This window comes from Mauremys mutica, chromosome 6, assembly GCF_020497125.1.
Source record: "Mauremys mutica isolate MM-2020 ecotype Southern chromosome 6, ASM2049712v1, whole genome shotgun sequence".
Classification (NCBI taxonomy): Eukaryota; Metazoa; Chordata; order Testudines; family Geoemydidae; genus Mauremys; species Mauremys mutica.
The window spans coordinates 58940950-58962165 of record NC_059077.1 but is presented as its reverse complement, the minus strand read 5'-3'; the positions used below and the strand labels follow the sequence as shown (position 1 = coordinate 58962165).

The 21216-nt window shown below is 41.5% G+C and overlaps 1 protein-coding gene across 3 annotated transcripts in view; it reads right to left on the bottom strand.

Annotated features, from left to right (window-relative positions):
* The window catches only part of LOC123372813 (leucyl and cystinyl aminopeptidase), a 93414-nt gene that overhangs the window by 38085 nt on the left and 34113 nt on the right, over nt 1–21216 (bottom strand). For all 3 annotated transcript variants that reach the window (XM_045021295.1, XM_045021296.1, XM_045021294.1), the window contains exons 2-4: nt 11558–12398; nt 6018–6156; nt 516–647 (exon numbers count right to left, since the gene is read on the bottom strand). In XM_045021295.1, the coding sequence (XP_044877230.1) occupies nt 516–647; nt 6018–6156; nt 11558–12375 (1089 nt within the window). In that variant the 5' untranslated portion in view covers nt 12376–12398. The remainder of the gene's footprint in view (nt 1–515; nt 648–6017; nt 6157–11557; nt 12399–21216) is intronic.

Sequence of the window (21216 nt, the reverse complement as noted above, 5' to 3'; positions counted from 1 at the left end):
ACAGATATATAGAGCCAGACTCCCTTTGTTGGGTACGGGAGAGTGCTTCTGCAGCTCCTGCTCTCGTGCAGTGATGTGAGAGAGGAGTAGCACTATTGTCACCTATCATGACTCCGCTGGGGGTAGACAGGTTAACATTCCAGCTGGGGCGTCACCGGAACTCTGCCAATCGAGCCTGCGCAGGACAGGCACTGGCTGGCTTGGCACTGCTCCCTCACAGACAAGCCCTTCCCACTTTTGGCACCAGCTCTGGATCCCCCAGCACTGTGAGCTATGCAAGTGGCTTGCATCACTATACCCTGGCTCTGGGCAGACTTTCTGCAGCCAGGGGCCTGCTGTCAAGTTCTGGCAACACAAGCGGGCCGCAGCTCTGGATTCAATCCAGTCCATAGCATAAGATCATTTGCTAGACAGACACTCTTATAATAATGGGTGATAGGCACAGAGTCAGCAGGAAAACATTCCAGTGAGCTACTCATGTATGTGTAGAGGTTAAAAGTACAGTGGAAACATACCAGAGTCCTATTAGTCTCCTTACTGATATTCTTCAGATTTGCCACAATGAACGCTACCAGGTAAGTACTCATCTTCAAACTCACAGAGAACTCATCTTGAACTATTCCAGCTGCCACAGGGATGGTTACATTCTGCAGATTTAAAAGGAAAAAAAACAGAAGGTAATGTTACTACTGAGGACAACTGGCAAATCAATCAGATAAAGGGCTAGAGACAGTATAAAGAAGTTACACCTTAAGTGCACAATGGCAACTATAAGTAAGTTTGTTGGACAATTTTCACTACAGTAGAACCTCAGAGTTATGAGCTGATTGATCAACCACACCCCTCATTTGGAACCAAAAGTATACAATCAGGTAGCAGCAGGAAAACCAACAACAAATACAGTACACTACAGTACTGTGTTAAACAAGCTACTAAAAAGTAAAGGAAACGTTTAAAAAAAAATTTGTCCAGGTAAGGAAGCTGTCTGTGCTGGATTCATTTAAATAAGATGGTTAAAAGCAGCATTTTTCTTCTGCATAGTAAAGTTTTAAAGCTGTATTAAGTCAATGTTCAATTCTAAAGTTCCAAAACAACAACCATAACATTTTGTTCAGCGTTACCAATAACGGCCATTCCTGAAGTGTTCATAACTCTGAGGTTCTACTGTGTTTTAAGGTGCTAAGATACTACGATAGTGGCCATGTAAGACCCAAGATATATAGATAGGCAAGTTGTTCATAATGTAACAAAATTTACTTATGATGAAGCTAACGTTTCCCAGGCCTACTTTGCATGCCAGAGTTTATGAAAATCCTATATGAAAAGTACACAACATACTACAGATTAACTGACAACATAGAACAGAAGATTCTATGATTTGGGGACATATCTGTTATTTTAGGTGGCTTTTGTAACCACAAAATTGAGTTATCTGCCTTTTCCTCTGGATAGTGCCTGCACTGCTGATTGAATGAAAATGTATAGTTCATACAGCTGGGGGAAAAAAAACAAACCTTGAAATAATGTATTCCCTGTTTGTCAGGCAAGAAAACTTGGCCCTGATCCTGAAAACACATCAATTTTCAGCCTGAGTCTCAAATTTTAAGCTTGAAGGTACCATTATGATCCTCTAGTATAACCTCCTACATTACAGAGACCACATATTTTCACCTAGTAATTCCTGTATCAAGCCCACAACTTCTGGTTGAATTATAATGTGTCTTTCTGAGACATTCCAGTTTTACTTTAAAGACATCAAGTGATGGAGAATCTACCATATCCCCTTGGTAAGTTGTTTCAATGGCTAAATACCCTCACATAGAAGTTCACACTTATTTCCAACCTCAATTTGTTTAGCTTCAACTTGCAGCCATTAAATCTTTCTATGTCTTCATCAGCTAGTTGAAAGAGCACTCTTCTCTAAAACCTTCTCCCCGTGTAGGTACTATTTATAGACCTCAATCAAGTCACCTTTTAACCTTCTTGTGGATACATTAAATACTTGAGATTCTTAAGTCTCTCATCATAAACTCGGGTTTTCCCAGAGGCCTCCAATCATCCTTATAGTTAACAAAAATATGTCAAAAAATTGTAAGAGAGTGTGGACATTAGAACTGGACACAGTATTCCAGTCTCATTAGTGCTATATACAGAGGTAATGCCAATCCTCTGCTCCTATTTGATATTCCCCTGTTTATAGAGTCAAGATTCACTTTAGCCCTCTGGAGCGTCCATGTTCAGTTGGTTATCCACCACGCTCCCTAAATCCTGAGAAATCTCATGGACTTTAAGTTCAGCATGTACTCAAGTGTTGGTAGGATCTTGGCCTAAGTTATCAAATCTAAATTTATAAAGATGGATACTGCTTTCCTTGGCAGTGAGTTAGTATACAAGACTTAGAGCTCCTTATAGGGAGCCTGCACAGATGTCCTTAAAAAAAAAAATCAGAGTGAAAAGCCACTGAACCTGTTGTACTACATGTAATCGTATGGGATCGTATAACTAAAGACTATCGTAATGCATATGCACATGCACAAGATGGCAAGTTTTCTTGACAGAACACAAAATTCAGAATCAACTCAAATTGCATGTTCGGAAACAATCATTCAGTTCAGAAATCAAAAAGTATTATATATCAAATTACAAGGAGCCAATCTAAACATGGATGATGAGTGAAAATTTTATTTTGGATGACAATTCCATTAGTGAATTGATTTTACTTATTTTTATTTCTTTGGTCATGCACACAAAGTGGATTCTCAGTACTAAGTGAGGGACTTTACTACTCAATTCTCATCAACATCTTTTTCATATTGAGTGAAAAGGAACCTGGAAAATGCTGTTTTTAGAGGTTAGCAAACTGCACTCTCCAGATGGCAAGGTGCAGGGAGCAATTAGCACACAGCTGATTTTAAATAAGGGATGGTGGGGGGAGTAATAGGTGGTGTCTGCTTAATTCCACTGTCCCTTAATTAAAAAAAAAATTGAAACAAAAAAAATCAGGAATTGGGGAGGGGGGAGGAGAGGGAGAGAAAGGACTAATTACAGCTGGGCACAAGTACCACAGTGGGAGACAGACAAGCTTGGGTAGTGGTGCAAGGGCAGGAGCCGGGCAGATGGAGGGAACCAAACTGGGAACAGAGGAGTAGCAGTTGCTGACTAATCTAGGTAGGAAGCTCAGGAGAAGAGAAGCAGCATACAAATTTGCCATCTCATCTAGCTGCCAAACCCAGGGCACAATGTTTGGTAAAAGTAAGGGGCTGAGCACCAAATGGCTACCCAGCAGATCTCAGGCATAGGAATAGTTAATATATACTGAAGAGGTTGCCTGGGCTCTAGTTGAGTGGGCCCTGATGCCTGTGAGAATGGGCATATCTTCTATTTGGTAACATTGTAATGCATCAGGGATCCACTTGGATAATCCCTAGGAAGAGATGGCCTGACTTCTCATAGCCTTTTCCAGTACCACAGATAAAGGGGTCAACTGAATGGCTTTGTTTGGTCTAAACAAAGGTTACTGGAAACATCTAACTTATGGAACTTGGTTTTTCCCTAAGTCTGAGTATGATTTGGGGAAGAAGATATCGAGGTCGCTGGTTTGGATTAAGTGATAAATCAGACACCATCTTGGCAGGAATTTAAGTTGGGGACTCAGCACCACCTTAACCCTGTGGGCAGTATAATAAAGGGGAGGCAAGAGAAGTTGTCCTACTGTTAGTGCTCAAATCTCGCTAACTCTCCAGGCTGAGGTGATAGCCTGTTTTGACTAGGTTGGTGAAGTGAGGACTTGGATAAGATTTCCATGAGGCCCATAAGAACTACATTAAGGTCCCAGGATAGGAGAAGGGTGCATGAACCAGTCCTTTTAGAAATTTTGAAACAGTGGGATGAGAGACCACAATATAAAAGTTTTAACAGGAAGGTGGCAAGTTGAGATGACTGCTAAATGGACCCTGACAGAGCTGATGGTAAGCCTGACAGTTTGAACTGGAGGATATGATCTGCACTCTTGGGAAATAGAAGCTTGTAATGGGTTGAGACCTTGTTGTGAAGCCCAGATAGAAAAATTCTTCCACTTTAGAACATAGAAGAATGGCCACACTGGATCAAACCAATGGTCCATCTAGCCCAGTCCTGTCTTCAGACACTGGTGGTGCCAGATACTTCAGAGAGAGAGTGAACAGAACATGGTAATTATTGAGTGGCTCCATCCCCTTTTGTCCAGTCCCAGCTTCTGGTAGTCAGAGGTTTAGTGACACACAGAGCATGAGTGTTCCTAACTATCTTAATAGAGATCAGCCCTCCTTCTTGGGGAGCTCATCAGTGAATGATACCTTGTCCCAGGCTAGGTAGTCATATTTAGCAAACAGGGTTTTATAGTTGGTGTTTGCCCTTGAAGAGATGCCAGAAAGTAGGCCTTTCTACCTAAGCGATCAAACTCTTGGGCTTTTTGTTCTTAGGAGTGTGGTCCTATCTGCTTGGATCTTTCCTGTACTATAATCCTTTTGGAGTGACTTGGTATCTTTCTGTGCTCATTTTGATGTTGGAAATATAAAGGCTTGAACTGTCATAGGTATTTTACAGGCTCTAGAATGCCTTCATTTATTGGCATTGCCAATCTGCCTGGGAAATCAGAATGGGTAGTATCACATGACATATGTGGTTCCTCCTGTACAGATAATTCAGTGTCCTGAGTATCTGCTATCATTCCCAACAATTCCTGAAAGGGCTTGAAGTCATCAGAATGAGATATTGGTGGGGATGTCACCACCTCATCCAGAGAGAAGGACTATCAATTTTCAGGATTATTCAGCTGAAAAGGGTTAAGAGGAGTCTCTTGGGGATCTTGGAAGGAGTCATCTTCTGTTTCTTCCTACTGAGCATCTGCCTCCTACTCATATTCTTATTCTCTTGGGTTGTCTACTTCATCAAGTGATCTAGCAAGGGGCCTAACTGGCAAAGTGGATCAAGCTCACTTGTAGGTAGAGCAAGAGGCAGAGGAGCACCGTCCCAGAGGGTATATAAAGGGGCCCAGAATGGTTGAGAAGGTACAAGGAGAAGTCTATCAGGGATGTCAGGATGCTGTGGGTGGGTGTGGTGGAAGAGAGTTAGGAGTTCTGGAGGTTAAATCTAAGGGAGACTCCTAGTTGGTGGCAACTGGGAGTTGCTCTGCTTGAGGAATTCCTAGGAAGAGTGGTGGGAAGAACTTCTACATCAGGGCCTCTGGTAGATTCTGGAGAGAAAGTGAACAGCAAAGAGAAGGAGTTTAGGCTCAGCCATTAGGTGGCAAGGTGCCTTGGCACCAAGCAGTAATCTAACGAAAGGGAAGATTTTAAACAAAACCAACTAGACTGCCAACAGGGCAGAAATCCATCACTATGCTAACTTATCTAATATTTACAAACTGATTTGGTGGATGGCTCCTAGGGGATAGCAAGCAGACACTGCCAAGTTGTATTGCCTGTGGCAGCAAGGTAACTGGGAACTGAAAGACAGTCGGGGATGCTCTGCTCTATAAGCGATTGTGTTGGGGAGCACAAGGACATGTAGGGTGCAGGTACTGTCCCAACGGATGCTGCAGAACAGAAGATTTTAATCTTGTGCTCATGCACACCATAAATGGGATCCACATGTACCAAGCCTTCAAGAAGAATCTTAAGTTTGATAGAAAGTGGTGCAGCAACCAAAGCCCATGTAGATATACCGTCCCATGCCAGTTCAGCCAACTGCTGGCTGTAGCCATTCAACTGTTCCTACAGTACATCCAGTATCATGTAGTACATGGAACAGCTATTTGATCTGGGATACACATTTAGATTTAAAGTATAAGATCTTTGGAGCAAGGCAGCCTTTTCATTATATGTTTGTATGGTGTCTTGCACAGACCCCTGCCTGGGCCATCTATGCACTCTTGTGACACAAATCAACAAAGTGATTCAGAGTACTTTTAATACGGAGCACCTAAAAGACACACATCCATCCTCTAATATTCATGCATTAGAAGAGAATAACTGTACCTTTGGCATGTTTGACAGAGTGGAGTGCTGTTCATCTCTCTTGATCTTAATTAGAAAAGTGGCTTTAAATGCTGGTTCATCAAAACAGGGAAAAGCGGACCTTGCAGCAAGAGGCTCAAACTGAGTTGCTGCAAGCCAACTAATGGAGAGAAAAAAAACATGTTAAAAATATAAGAGTTGGCGTTACCATTCTTTAATAAATCAAGAACAGTTACTTTGAGGATTGGAATGGAAGGAAGTTTTACTGGGAGGGCCTGGGAACAGAGAGGTAGCCATGATTTGTCAGGATGGAATAAGCACACTTTTAAGAAAGGCCTGTCATCAGTTTAAGTCTCAAAAGATTTTTCAATGCAATTTTTATTCAAATGGTCTTTCCAGCATAATGCAGTCAGAAGATCCAGTTTGTCTAATTCATCAAACTATAAACCGATTAGATTGAAATATAGGGCACATTATCAGTAAACAATTGTCCCAGTAGCCAAGTACTCAAAAGCTCATATATCCTTAAGAGTACGTAGCTCAAAAGACGACTAAGACACATGTACCAGGCACTTTTATTTTGAAGTGTCTAATAATGGGAATAAACTTCATGCCTCACTGGCAGACAGGATGACTGACTGCTTCTGTCCATCCATAACTTTCAAGAGGCAGGAAGAGCCACTCCCAGGTCCCATCTAACTGTTCCCCATCCTGCCACTGACTTGTGGACAACTGCTGGCCCAGTCAGTATCTTTGGGTAGGTCTACATTAAAAATGCTACAGCAGCACAGATGCACCACTTCAGCGCAGACACTAAACCTTCCATCACTTTTCATCCATTGCAATAGTAAATCCATCTGTCTAAGAGGGGGTAGCTCAGGGGTTCTCAACAACATTTTTTGTGGACTCAGTGTGGCCATCAACTCTTGCTGGTGGCTGCCCCGACACTTTTCCTAAAATACTTAATTAACTTTGGAAAAAATAAAATAAATATTAAAGCTGTCAAGCGATTAAAAAAATTAATCACATTGTTAAACAATAGAATGAAATTTTTTAAATATTTTGGATGTTTTCTATATTCTCAAATATATTGATTTTAATTACAACACAGAATACAAAGTGCACAGTGCTCACTTTGTATATCTTTTTATTACAAATATTTGCACTGTAAAAAGTTTTTCAGTTCCCCCATTACAAGTACTTTAGTGCAATATCTTTATGATGAAAGTAGAACTTACAAATATAGAATTATGTACAAAAAGAAACCTGCACTCAAAAACAAAACAATGTAAAACTTTAGAGTCTACAAGTCCACTCAGTCCTACTGCTTGTTCAGCCAATCACTCAAACAAGTTTGTTTACATTTGCAGAAGATAATGCTGCCTACTTCTTGTTTATAATGTCAATTGAAATTGAGACCAGGCGTTCACATGGCACTGTTGTAGCCAGCATTGCAAGATATTTACATGCCAGATGTGCTAAAGATTTAAATATCCCTTCATGCTTCAACCACCATTCCAGAGGACATGCGTCCATGCTGTATGGACTGACGCATGTTCATTTTCATGATCTGAGTCAGATGCCACCAGCAGAAGATTGATTTTCTTTTTTGGTGGTTCAGGTTCTGTAGTTTCTGCATCGGAGTGTTGCTCTTTTAAGACATCTGAAGGCATGCTCTACACCTCGTCCCTCTCAGATTTTGGAAGACACTTCAGATTCTTAAACCTTGGGTTGAGTGCTGTATCTATCCTTAGATATCTCACATTGGTACCTTCTTTGCGTTTTGTCAAAATGTTGTTCATATTAAGAACACTTTCACAGCACGTGTGCTGGGTCATCATTTGAGACTGCTATAACATGAAATATATGGCAGAATGCAGGTAAAACAGAGCAGGAGGAATACAATTCTCCCCCAAGGAGTTCAGTCACAAATTTAATTAAAACATTTTTTTAAACGAGCACCGTCAGCATGGAAGCATGACCTCTGGAATGGTGGCCAAAGCATGAAGGGGCATACGAATGTTTTGCATATCTGGCACATAAGTACCTTGCAATGCCGGCTACAAAAGTGCCACGGGAATGCCTGTTCTCACTTTCAGGTGACATTGTAAATAAGAAGCAGGCAGCATTATCTCTTGTAAACAAATATGTTTGTCTTAGCGGCTGGCTGAACAAGTAGGACTGAGTGGACTTGTAGGCTCTAAAGTTTTACACTGTACTTGTTTTTGAGTGCAGTTATGTAACCAAAAAAAATAATAATCTAGATTTGTAAATTGCACTTTCATAATAAGGAGACTGCACTTCAGTACTTGTATCTGGTGAATTGAAAAATACTATTTCTTTTATCATTTGTATAGTGAAAATATTTGTAATAAAAAATAAAGTGTTTATATTAATATTAACTGTACACTTTGTATTCTGTGTTGTAATTGAAGTAAATATATTTGAAAATGTACAAAAAACATCCAAAAATATTTAATAAATGTCAACTGGGATTCTACTGTTTAACAGTGTGATTAAGACTGCGATTAATTGCCGTTAATTTTTGTGAGTTAATCACGTGAGTTAACTGCGATTAATCGACAGCCCTAATATATGGACATGTATACATGCCCAAATCATTGCCATTTATTTATGTAGGGTTTTTTTTGCAGACTAGATAATAAAAAATATACTATGAAAAGTGATACTTGTATCTGTGTTAATATCACTTTTCACTGCTTCCCTGCTAGCTGCTAAGTGTGTTTTGAAAAGTAACATTTGTATCTTTCCTATTATCATTTTTCACAAATAGTCCTGGCTAATTAAGACTTGGATGGAGGGATGGGGATCAGTGGGGGCCAGGGAGGATTGGGTGGGGACCCCGCCACCACATAGTTGGTGATGAGGGTCAACACCCTGAGCCAGCACCTACTGGAGCCCAGGCTCAGCGCCAGCTGCTCTGTGACCAGGACTGGGGACTGGCGTTCAGGGCCAGGGATCAGTGCCCACTGCCACACGGCCAGGGATCAGTGACCGGGGCCAGCGCCTGGTTCCACATGGCTGGGGCTAGCGGCAGAAGCCTGCTGCCAGACAGCTAAGGCTGAAGGTCAGCATCCAGGGCCAGCACACACCAGAGCCCAGGGTCAGCACCTGCTGCTGCACAACCGGGGCTGGGGATCTGCACTCGGGACTGATGCCTGAGGCTAATATATCATTCACACACTAACAGGTCAGTTTCACCCTTCAACAGCCTGCATTTTTAAAAAACTATAATGTTAAAGTAAATTAAATGTGGAGAATGAAGGGAGGCTTTTTGGAAGGGAACCTAATAGAAAACGAAAGCAAAATGGAACCAGTTGCCCACAATTATTGGCATAAATGAATTTTGCCTTCTAAGCTCTGACTGCAGTTATTTCATTTCATATATTTCATTGTAATGCCTGCATTCTCAGCTTCCTCACTGTGGCAGTGTATTTTATTTAAACTTTCAAGTAATGCTACTTAGATGTGATCGACACCTCAGATTATAGTGATCTTTGGCTCACTAGCATGAGAATCTTTGGTATTTTAATTCAAAGCCAAAAGAATAAGGGGAAAAGATCAACAGCTGGCTACAACACTGGGAAAAGAATCTGTCAACAGGTACCCTCCAGAGAGTGAATGTCACCATATGCTTATGAATATCCTCTCCTTGATGTTTGTTTATGGATAAGGTTTCTTTCTGAGTAGGAAAATATGGAACTTGTTTTGACTGTTCAGAAAATTGGCCAGCCAGACATAGCCAATCTGGAACAAACCAATGGTATCTAGCCCAGACTTCTGCCTTCGAAAAGCCAGGTGCTTAAGGAAAAAAAAGAAAAGTGTCAAACCCACTGTGATGTGCCCGGTTCCACAACAGAATATATCATTTGGGGACTGGAGGACAAGTGCCTGTGTTACATGAGGATTCTTCCTGTTAGAGGGTGATCAATGCATGCACTGCTACAATTTATAGACTAAGTGTACCCCAGTTTTTGTAGCAGAAGTTATTCTCAAATGACAACATGTATACAACCCTTTTCTTGTATATATTAAGCAATTTGCCTTATTGATAGCCTGATGGTGACAAGTTCTACAGGTTAATTTTAAGTGACATCAAAAAAAGCATTTATTTTTAAATGTGTTGCCTTTTAAATTTATCACTGTTAGCGTGTTATGGGAAGAGGCAGGGAGATACAACTGCATCATTTAGTTAGGTAAACAAGATTTTTTTTAAAAACTAGTGAAAGCTCAGCAAAGCATCTTTCCTATACTATGCAGCTCTCTTGCTTGCTTACCAAAAATAAATAAAATAATAAACTTTACACTAGATGGTTTTCTTTTTAAAATTGATTAAATTTAATTTTAAATCTGGATTATTCAGGTCCCTTATATGTCATTAATTAAGAGTTACAGGCAGCAAAATATTCTTGGTCAGCTTGTGCCACACTTTAATATTAATTTACTCCTCAAGTAGCCCCATTGAAATCAATGAGACTGCTCAAGGAGTCAGGTACTATTTTATGTGAGTAAGGGTAGTCTATACTACCCGACGGATTGGCGGGTAGTGTTCGATACATTGGGGATTGATGCCCATACTCCACCTCGGCAGGAGGAATAAGCGGAGTCGATGGGGGAGCTGCAGCAGTCGACTCGCTGCCGTGAGGACGGCCAGGTAAGTCGAACTAAGATATGCGACTTCAGCTACGCAAATAGCATAGCTGAAGTCAAAGTATCTTAGTTTGAACCTCCCCACTAGTGTAGCCCAGGCCTAAGGCTATCACAACCTGGCTACATATCGAGAAGAAAAAAAAAAAATAATAATAATAATAATAATAAAGCCTTTATTACTTGCCTACTTCTAAGAGACCAGAAGGAAGACGCTTAGTACAACCCTTGTGATTGTTTATTGATTTAGTAAGAGGTAGACCAAGTGGTCTTTTGGAAAAATTCCAATCATTAACATTCATGGCTAAGAGTATCGATCCCTCTGCCGTAGTGACTCATTACCACCACCACCATGACAAGAACAACAAAAACCAATCTGAGAGAAAACCAGGAAAGGACGCAAGATTAATATAACCTAACAAGATAACTATCCACAAGCTGGGAAACAGAACTGAAGTGAAGGACTGTGCTATAACGAACCAACCCATGCAAGAGATTCTTGAAGCAGCATTGATTTTAATCATGGAAACTTCTGCTTCACTCTCCCACAGTGGACCTGATCTTTGTATAAGCTGCCATCAACATGAAGAATTAATATTCAAAACAGAGGGAACATTGTATTTCCAAAGGAATTTTTTAAATAAAAAAGCAAAATCCTTGCTCGTTTTCAGACAGACACTGCTAGCGACGATCTCCTGAAGAACTCCTTTGCTATACACTTCAGGGCTCAGGTGCAGAGTCAGAAAAACCACACTGCCAAGCCATTGCTCCTCGCCCTCTCCCCACCCCACTCCCCACCATCATTATTTTTTAAGTTAATGAATCAAGTACAAATGAATACATACAAAACAACCTAGAAATACAAGGATGAGAAAAGTTATTCATAAGCCTACCTTTTATTAGCATGTTCATCCTTGTAGGAGACTTTGTAAAACCCATAATAGGTATCTGATAAATTAGATGAATAGTCTATGCTGAGGGTGTAGTTCTGCCCAACAAGTAGAGCATCAGGAGCCACAACTGCAATCTGATCACGCACTGGATATTCCAGGACTTCAACTGGTTTTGCCTGATTCCAACCTGCTGAAGTCAGAGTTGCCTTGGTGATATTAAGTCCTGAGCTATGAAGTATGATATTCCAAGTGACCTGGATGACATTAAGAGTTATCTGTACAGAACCTGCAAACTTTGTAGTTGTTAGGTTTGGCTGCAAGATGAGATCATAGTGTAGTGGTACAACATTACTGGGAAGCCTGGTTTTTGCCCATGGAAATCTCTTTCCATTAGTTGCTAGAGGATATATCAGTTCCATTGTATGGTTCTTTTTATGGCAGCCTTCTTTGGTAAAGGTACATTTGGGAAGAAGGTAGATCACCATTATTACTGAAACTGCAATCAGAAGAACAACTGCACAAACCACCATGGTCCTTAAAGAGGGCACTGAGCATGATCCATCTGAGCTCTGTCTATAGCCAGATGCATTATTACGGAGACCTGCGCTTCTGTTCATGAAGGACATGCCCAGCAATTTCGCTGATGATTCATAATCCTCTTCATCCTCATCCATTTCATTCTCTCCAAGGCCACGCACCAGTAGTCGTGAACTTCTTGGCTCATACTCCACTTCATCAGGCTCCAATGGATGCAAGCAAGGCTCCTTTGCCAAGTCAACCACATCAGGTTCTTCCTCAAACATGCTGTTTTCAATCATATTCCTGGGTAACTGAATTCGATCTGGGTGGGGAGAAGAGGAGGAGAGAAAAAAAGAGCATAGGTTATAACTAAAAAGGTATGGCTATGACGACTCAAAAGATAACTTACTGAGTGGGAGTAGTGGAGAATAGAAAGCACTTGTGCAGCATCTCTTACTGAGAAAGCGCCAATTCTGGAGAATATTTGTACAGATTTCTGCATACAGTGATGATTTTTGGTTTGACTAACAACATTCCTGGAGACATTCATGCAACCCTTTGGCCTAATCTGCTCTGGGAAACTGCATAACTAACATTTTAACATAATGTTACCAACATGATTTTGCCTTTCTTGTGGGGAGAGACATGTAAGAACATGGAGGATCCTATGGCTAACCACAGCCAACTAGTATATTTTTAAAAACACTAACTGCCCTGTCCACATTCAGTGTTAAGTTGTGCTGTAGAAAGAATTTAGCAAAGTGCTGATTGCTAAACCAGTGGAAGACAAATATCAAGCCACTATTTTGTTTCAGGAGAAGGATCTGGTTAAATTTTCTATTCCTTTTACATAAAAAAGATTATACTACATTTGCAACTGCGCTCTTCATTTAAGATTTAGTCCTTATGTCCTAGGTAAAAGCCTGTGCATAAAAGGAGTTAAAGTGCTTACTAAAGTAAAACATCTCCATAAATCTGGATCTTAATAATTAACTGTTATATGTATTCAATTAAAAGTTCAAATTCAAGAGTCACTTTTTACAAGAGTGACAGATAACTAGACGTGAAACATATGTGAAGAGCTGCTCTGTGTGGCTCGAAAGCTTGTCTCTCTCACCAACAGAATTTTGTCCAATAAAAGATATTACGTCATCTACCTCATGTCTCTAATATCCTGGGACCGACATGACTACAATGCTAACTTCTGTATAAGTAATTTATACTTTGGTCAACCAACTACCAAGGAGACAGAGGGAATAAGGAATCCTATCCCTGTGCATGGACAGAGCTGATGCAAGGCCTAGGGACCAGAAAGTAGGTGGCTTTGGAGAGAACAAGCATTTGTTCTCACCATGGGCCTGAAGCAAAGCCCACTGCTGACAGTGGAAAGACCCTGATTTTAAGGGACTTTGGCAGTGTTGGAGGAGACAGACTAAGAAAAGCTAGGGGGTGGGGGGGAGGCAGGGAAGAGAGACACACAGCAGTGGACTGGTACAACCCTGAATCTCTTTTGTGCCAGAAACCCCCAATACCAGCTTTGTATTTTGTTGAGACTTCTGTAATTTATGTTTAACTTCTGTTAGTGCTGCTTTCAGAAGTTTGTCTCCAAGAGACATTTAGACACTGTTTTGATCCATTTCTTCTCTTAAACATTATTTGAATTTAAATAAAATTTGAATCAACTCAGGGAATGAGTGCTGACTCCCATCCAGGGAGATGACAAAGCCTCCACAGTCAGATAAAGGAAAGACAAGTAAAGAAAACATGTGGGAAGCCCTCCAGTTACCACAGGCCCCAATTCTATAAAGATCCTAAGCATAAGCTTACATTTAGGCACACGTTTAAGCATTCTGCTGACTGAATAGGAAGAGACTCAAGTGCATGGCTGAAGCTGAACTAGGGCTTTAGCTGATCATTTAAGGAGGACACAGCTTGTAAGGGATGAAGTTTCTTAGCCAGATAGGTACAACAGAAAGCAGACATGTTTAACTGGTTGAAAGTTTCTATCTTCCCGTCTCTCCCCTCAAGAAAACAATTTATTTGCCACAGGGCCGCCCAGAGGATTCAGGGGGCCGCCCAGAGGATTCAGGGGGCCGCCCAGAGGATTCAGGGGGCCGCCCAGAGGATTCAGGGGGCCGCCCAGAGGATTCAGGGGGCCGCCCAGAGGATTCAGGGGGCCTGGGGCAAAGCGATTTTGGGGGCCCCTTCCATGAAAAAAAAAGTTGCAATACTATAGCAACATTTGGAAATGTAAAAAATAGCCAGTGAAATATATTCAAAAATTAATTTTTACTAATTTGAAAATACACAAAATACATTTAAAAACATTAAATGCTTTAATGGTATGTATTCATTTGGAACTACATAATGGACTGTCGCTGGGTGATGGTTGGTGCCAATGGGCTGGCGCTGCCTGGGGGTGGCGCTGGCGCTGCCCAGGGCTGGGTGGGGAGTTGGACTCTAGGTCAGGGGGTGCTTGCCTCAGAGGGGCTGGGCTCAGAGCTGGGGGGCTGGGCTGCGGAGGGATGGGATCAGGGGGTGCCGGAGTCAGAGCTGGGGGGGATTGGATCAGGGGGTGCCTGGGTCAGAGGGGCTGGGGGTCGGGGCTGTGGGCAGGCTGGGGTCAGGGGGGTGCCCGGCTCCTTACCATGACGCTTACCCTCGCCTACCCCCTCTCCCAGAGCCTCAGCGCGCCGCGTCTGGGAGCGGCCCTGGACAGCGCTGCAGCAGCGGTGAGGCTCCAGCAGGACCTGAGCTCCCCCTGCTCGGCCCACCAGAGCTTGCAGCCCCGCCCCATGACCACGCAGCTCTGAGCGGAAGGAGCTCAGGCCCCACCCAAGCCATGCCGCTGCTACAGCACTGTCCAGGGCAGCTCCTGGACGCGGCGCGCTGAGGCACCAGGGTATGGGGGGAGGCGGAGGCGAGGGGGAGCCTCCGACATTCTCGTGGGGGCCCCTGCCGGGCCTGGGGCAAATTGCCCCACTTGCCGCCCCCCCCGGCGGCCCTGATTTGCCAAAAAAAAGTCAATTTTTAAATGAAAACAGAGGGGAAGAAAGTGTTGGTCAAAATTTCACAAGGAAAAAAAATAATGTTTCCTTGAGCAGTTCTACAAAAGTGAGTTTCTGTGGCATAGAACAGGACCTTTCAACTAGAGCTAGGTGAACAATGGATTTTTTATTTATTATTTTTTTAATCCTGTCTAACATTGCAAGAGAATGCTGGAATAGAACTCAGTGGTTTCTGGTTACCAACCCTCTCTCTGTCATTCCACTCAATCAGACCCTCTCCCCGCTAGGTTATATTTCTAAATCCCAATTTAGCCTCTAAAATAAAGCTCCCCACCCCTCAAATATAATCCCATGCACTTCACCTCAGCAAAGTCAGATTAATAAACCTAATCTGAAGTTTCTTGGCTAAAACAGCTTTAAAACATCAAGGGACAACACCCACAACTCATCGAACCAGTGTTTTCCAAACAGGGGGAGGATAGACTAGTGAGGGGGACTGAGCATTGTCAGACTAGTCCAGGAGGCTGAGGATAGATGAGAGGAGTAGTGGGAGCAGGAAGGCTATATGAACCTGGATCTGTCCTGCTCTCACAGTATCTCAAATGTGAACATGCTGTCATGTCTGCAGACAAATAAGCAACTTCTTCAGAGTCATCTGTTGTTCCACTTGCTTTAAGGCAGCCCCTAACACAGTGCTCATGTACATGCCTCGGCCATGAAAGCACACGTCCACGCCACACCAATACCCACCCTGAGCAGCATGTAATTACATTAGAGGTGGGGGAGTGGAGAAGGGGTGAAGAAAGGAAAAAAAGTACCCAGAAGAGAAAGAACCAATAAGAAGAAAACTAGTGGATGGAAGGAGGAGAATATAGAGAGAAAAATGGAAAGAATAGATGGCAGAAGCCAAGTTAGTACATGGTAGGAAGTTCATCCACAACTCTTCTGTAAAGAGGATTTCAAAAGGTTGGGAACCACTACACTGTATTTTCAAAAAGCAGTTTACATCTAATTCTCCCTTGCTGCTCCTGAGCCAACTACCTCATATAATTCTCCAGTTCGGCTCAAAATTGTATACACAAAAAATTATTTGGGCCACAGAGCATATCTGTGACTGGAAAGAACTTTTCCCTAAGAAATTAAGATAGAAGACCAAACTAATCACGCTTGAACTAAAGAGAGAAATTCCAGCCTCTCTCTCTTTATATAAACCACCCCACACATGCACTTAGAATTATTTGCAGAAATTGGCGGCAATCTAGCCAGTAGGAGAAAAATGCCTTGTTTTTATTGTTAAAAACCACACAGCCATTTTTCAAACTCAGTGCTAGGTTAACAAGTCACAACTTTACTGACAATAAAGGGCACCACCCACACTATTTCCACTGGAACACACAGATAAGTAACAGAGCACTTGTGGGTCATTGAAGCTACCAAGCCTGAGATACGTACCTATGCAGGCAGAGGAATCAGACAGCTTAACAGGAACAACTTTGAGGCGAACCAGCTTTAAATACAGATTTATGTCTAGATAAGCTGCATTGTTTTTCCTCATGCTAGCAAGAATAAAGGGGCAAAGAATATATAATATTCTAAGCAAGCTGTATGTAGGGACTTTTTCCAGGCCTGAACAACAGGATTGTAATCTTTGTATTTTCACACTTCACTGTCCTCTTTCACACCAAGCACCAGTAGCAGGGAGAAGCATAGCCAAATCTTGACAAAAAAAGATTAATTTAAAATTCATATAAAGTTAGATTCCAGTCAAGACTAACAAGGGCAGAAAAGTAGAGTACAACAAGTGGGAGAAGTTTCATCTGCCAAGATAAAAGCAGTACAGGGCCACTGAGCTATCACAGCGGTTCCCAAAGTTACAAGTGCTTTAAACCCCAAGACTTAATTCTACAGTACCACGCCAAGAAACCTGAGACTGAGGCACAGGACCCAGCACAAGGACAATAGTTTCTGAATAAATGGAGCCTGCATTGCTCTAGGACTACTTTGCACATCACTGCCAGTGCTAAGCAGCCCTGAGAATCACCATAGCTAACATAGGGTGTATTCTGATGGTGCAGAAACAGCATACTGACTCCTCTGCCACCCCTCTCTAGTGCACAGGGTGTCCTTCTGACCCAGGGATCCCTAGTTACTTGCCAGCCCCTCTGGGGCCATTGGCATACCAAACAGTACATGGAAAAGTCGGCCTTTAGGCTCCTCTAGCTTACACCAGAGGTCACTCAGAGTGCACAGCTGGCCCAGGATTGGGAGAGCACGAAGATAAGAGAAGGAGAATTGGTTTTCTGAATTACAACTGTTGTGAAAATGTAGAATTGCAGAATCAGTCTGCCTTACTAGACTGAATTTGTAACCGATGACCCACATATAAGTCAATTTAGGGAACCCATGACAACACAGCTGTCAGAAACCTTGTCATGACACATACACTTCTACCTCAATATAACACTGTCCTCGGGAGCCAAAAAAAAAATCTTACCACGTTATAGGTGAAACCGCATTATATCTAGCTTGCTTTCATCTGCCAGAGTGCGCAGCCCCGCCTCCCCCGGAGCACTGTTTTACCATGTTATATCAGAATTCGTGTTATATCGGGGTAGAGGTATAGCTCCAATTTGAAATATTCATGGTATTGTAACTGTTTTGTAAACAGGATAAAACCTTGGATGTGAACTTCAACCAATGCTGAGAATGGGACAGGCCCACCATACGACAAACCAAGATATATATATAGGTTTTTTTTAAATTATGGGTATTTTGGTCCCTTTTATGCTGACATATTCTGTAGTATCAAAGAGGTTTAGATTGCTAAAATTACGATAACAGCACAAGACTATTTTAACAGTAACAATTGTATTGTTTTAATAAATCAACCTGAGTATCATTAGAAAAAGAATTAATTAGGAAATAAAAAGTCCTTTCTTCCTTTATACATTGACCTTGAAGTAATAACTATCCGATACTCTACATGTATACTGCAGCTCTGCCTCCCAGAACTCAAAATAATTAATTTGTTCTAGGAAGAGCTTCTTTAATATATTCACTTTTATTACACTGAAGGTGTAGCAGACCAATTCTCTAAGTTGGTGGATATTTTAACGTGTGGTTTAAATGAAGGACCAAGGACACATGGCTAAGACAATCAGGGCTAAGGGCACTGTAGCGGACCCTTCCACATCCAGGTCTTACCCTTGTAGAGTATATGACCTCAGGTTCATCCAGGCTTTCCAAGTCAGTCTTGTAATTTAATAAGCATTTCCATCAACTGCTCTTTTCACAAACTGAAGAAACACATAAGTTCACTGCAAGACATAGCTGGTCCTTTGATCACACTGAGGCAGTTAGACACAGTAAACTGTTTTTATGGGGAGAAGGAGTGGCACTCTACATCAAAAACAGCATTACCTGTTTCTGAATCACCGATAACTCAGAAGTAAGTGATCCAGAATCACATTTAGGATAAATGTCCTAACAGATAAAACACAAAAGATGGGGTACCAGCTGGTTTCTGCTACAGACCACCAAATCACACTAGAGAACAGAATTACTGCCTCCTCACAGGCCTATCACAGGGGACCTCAATTTGAGTGACATATCCTTAACAGTGAAGATAATTAACCAGTGGAACATCTAACCAGTGTAGTGGTGGATTGATCATCGCTGGCAATTTTAAAAATCAAGGGTGGATATTTTTCTAAAAAGATGCGCTCTGGTTCAAACAGGAATTAAATTTAAATAAGTTCTATGACCTGTATTATACAGGTCAAACTAGATGATCCCAGTGGTCCCTTCTGGCTTTGTAGTCTATGATCAAATGGCTTGATCCAGTACCCTCCTGGGTGTCAGACTACTCTGAGCCAACAGTGTTCTTTTTGCCTGGCCCCACTGTAGGACTTATAGGCAGAGGGTGTAAAATTAACTGAAGATTTTTTTTTTTAAATGATGCATGGCATCTGTTCTCTAGCCAGTATAACACTGAAACAGCATGCACCATAGCGGATTTTCAAAGATAGGAACTATGCTGATGCAAATTGTTCCCTCAGACTAGAATCAAATAATCAGTTTTAACAACTGAAAATACAGGGTATATATGCAAAGCTTTACATAGAAATATGAAAAGGAGTATATTTGAGGAACTGATACTTTAAATGCTGTTCATCTAATGCACTTTGAGTTGCAAGGTTTCAATTCTCAAATTTGAAGTATGGTACAAAACACAAAGACACAGATCCTAATATGCAAAAGATTGTTTCTGCAAGGGGTAGGCTTGTGTTTAACATGATAGCAAGATAATGGCTTTGGGGGGGAATGTTTTGTTTTTCAAGAGTCTTTTGCACTTTAACTTTTCAAAATATAGTAAGTCAAGCAAACATACAATAGAGCAAGTTTGCTGTAACTTATACTATTTTAATAAATACAATAAGACACCTTGACTTCTGCTAGAGGTAAAGTTGTCTGCTGGTATTCACACTACAGGGGAAACTATGCTCCTCTTAAGCAGGAATGGAAAGCTTCAAACAAAAATTAATGCCCTCTGGAGGCAAAGAGCAAACAAACAGATTCAAAGATTCTAAGGCCAGAGGGGACTGTTTTGATTATCTACTCTGACCTCTTTTATAACACAGGGCACAGAACTTCCCCAAAATAATTCCTAGCGCACACGTTAGAAAAAACATTGTCAGTGATGGAGAATCCACCACAACCCTTAGTAAATTTTCCAATGGTTAATTACTCTCAGTTAAAAATGTATGCCTTATTTCCAGTCTGAATTTGTCTAGCTTTAACTTCTAGCCATTGGATTCTGTTGTACCTTTCTCTGCTGGATCAAATATTTGCAGTCTGTAAGTATCTACAAGGTGAACAATCAAGTCACCCTTAACGTTCTCTTTGCGAAGCTAAATGGATTGAGCTCTTTGAGTCTATCGCTATAAGGCACATTTACTAATGCTTCAATCATTCTCATGGCTCTTCTCTGAACCTTTTCCAATTTGTCAAAATCTTTCTTGAATTGTAGGCACTACTCCTGGCTACAGTATTCTAGCAGCAGTCACACCACCACCAAATACAGGGAGAATATTCTCCCTATTTCCACATCCAAGGATTGCATCAGCCTTTTTGGCCAGTGTCACAACAGGTGCTCATGTTCAGCTGATTTTCACCTTTACCTCTACATCTTTTTCAGGCTCACTGCTTCCCAGGACATTTCCCTGTAAATATGGTCTACAGTCTTTGTACTACATGTATGACTTAGTGTTTGACCATACTAAAAAGTGTATTCTTTGCTTGCACCCTGTTTACCAAGCAATCCACGTGAGTGTATACCAGAAGTCTGGCCTCTTCATTACTTAACAGTCACTCTGTCTGGGTCATCTGCAAACTTCCAGGTCATTGATTTAAAAAATAAATAAAGTTACTCTCCAAAACTCCACTAGAAACACACCACATAAGTGATGATTGCCAGTTTGCAATTACATTGAAACGTGTCAGTTTGCCAGTTTTTAACCCATTTAATGTATGCCATGTTAATTTTGTATTGCTGTAGTTTAATACATGGTCTATATCTGATGGATGTTTACATGCATACAGTGGGCTGGTATTCCAGAATATTAGCCAAAAAAGGGTGGTCTAAATACACCCTATCTACAAATTGGAGGGCAAAATCCATCTCTCACAAAAACAAATCACCCCAGGCTGTGCAAAGACACTCCAGGAAGGGAGTGGATTTCATGCTAATAGATGAGACTTACTGTTGACTAAACATATATTTTCAGTAGATTGGAAAATGTTTCATATGCTTGGCTGGTAAATTAGAGATAGCAAACAGGTAAGAGCAGTTGCTTATTCATGTTAATATTAATGATGATGAAGGCCAGTTTGTTTAAAAGGGGCCATCCAAACATAAAAATTGATCAAAGTGTCAAGGGGTCATTAATCCAGCCCCAAGGCAGGACCAAGTATACTTCGACCACAGGTGTTCAACTAATCTTTGCTTAAAACCTTCAACAGGGATTCCGCAACCTCCTTTGGTAACCAATTCCATGACTACTTAACTATCCTTAAAGTTAGAAAGCTTTCCCTAACATCTAACCTAGATCTCCCTTGATGCAGATTAAGGCC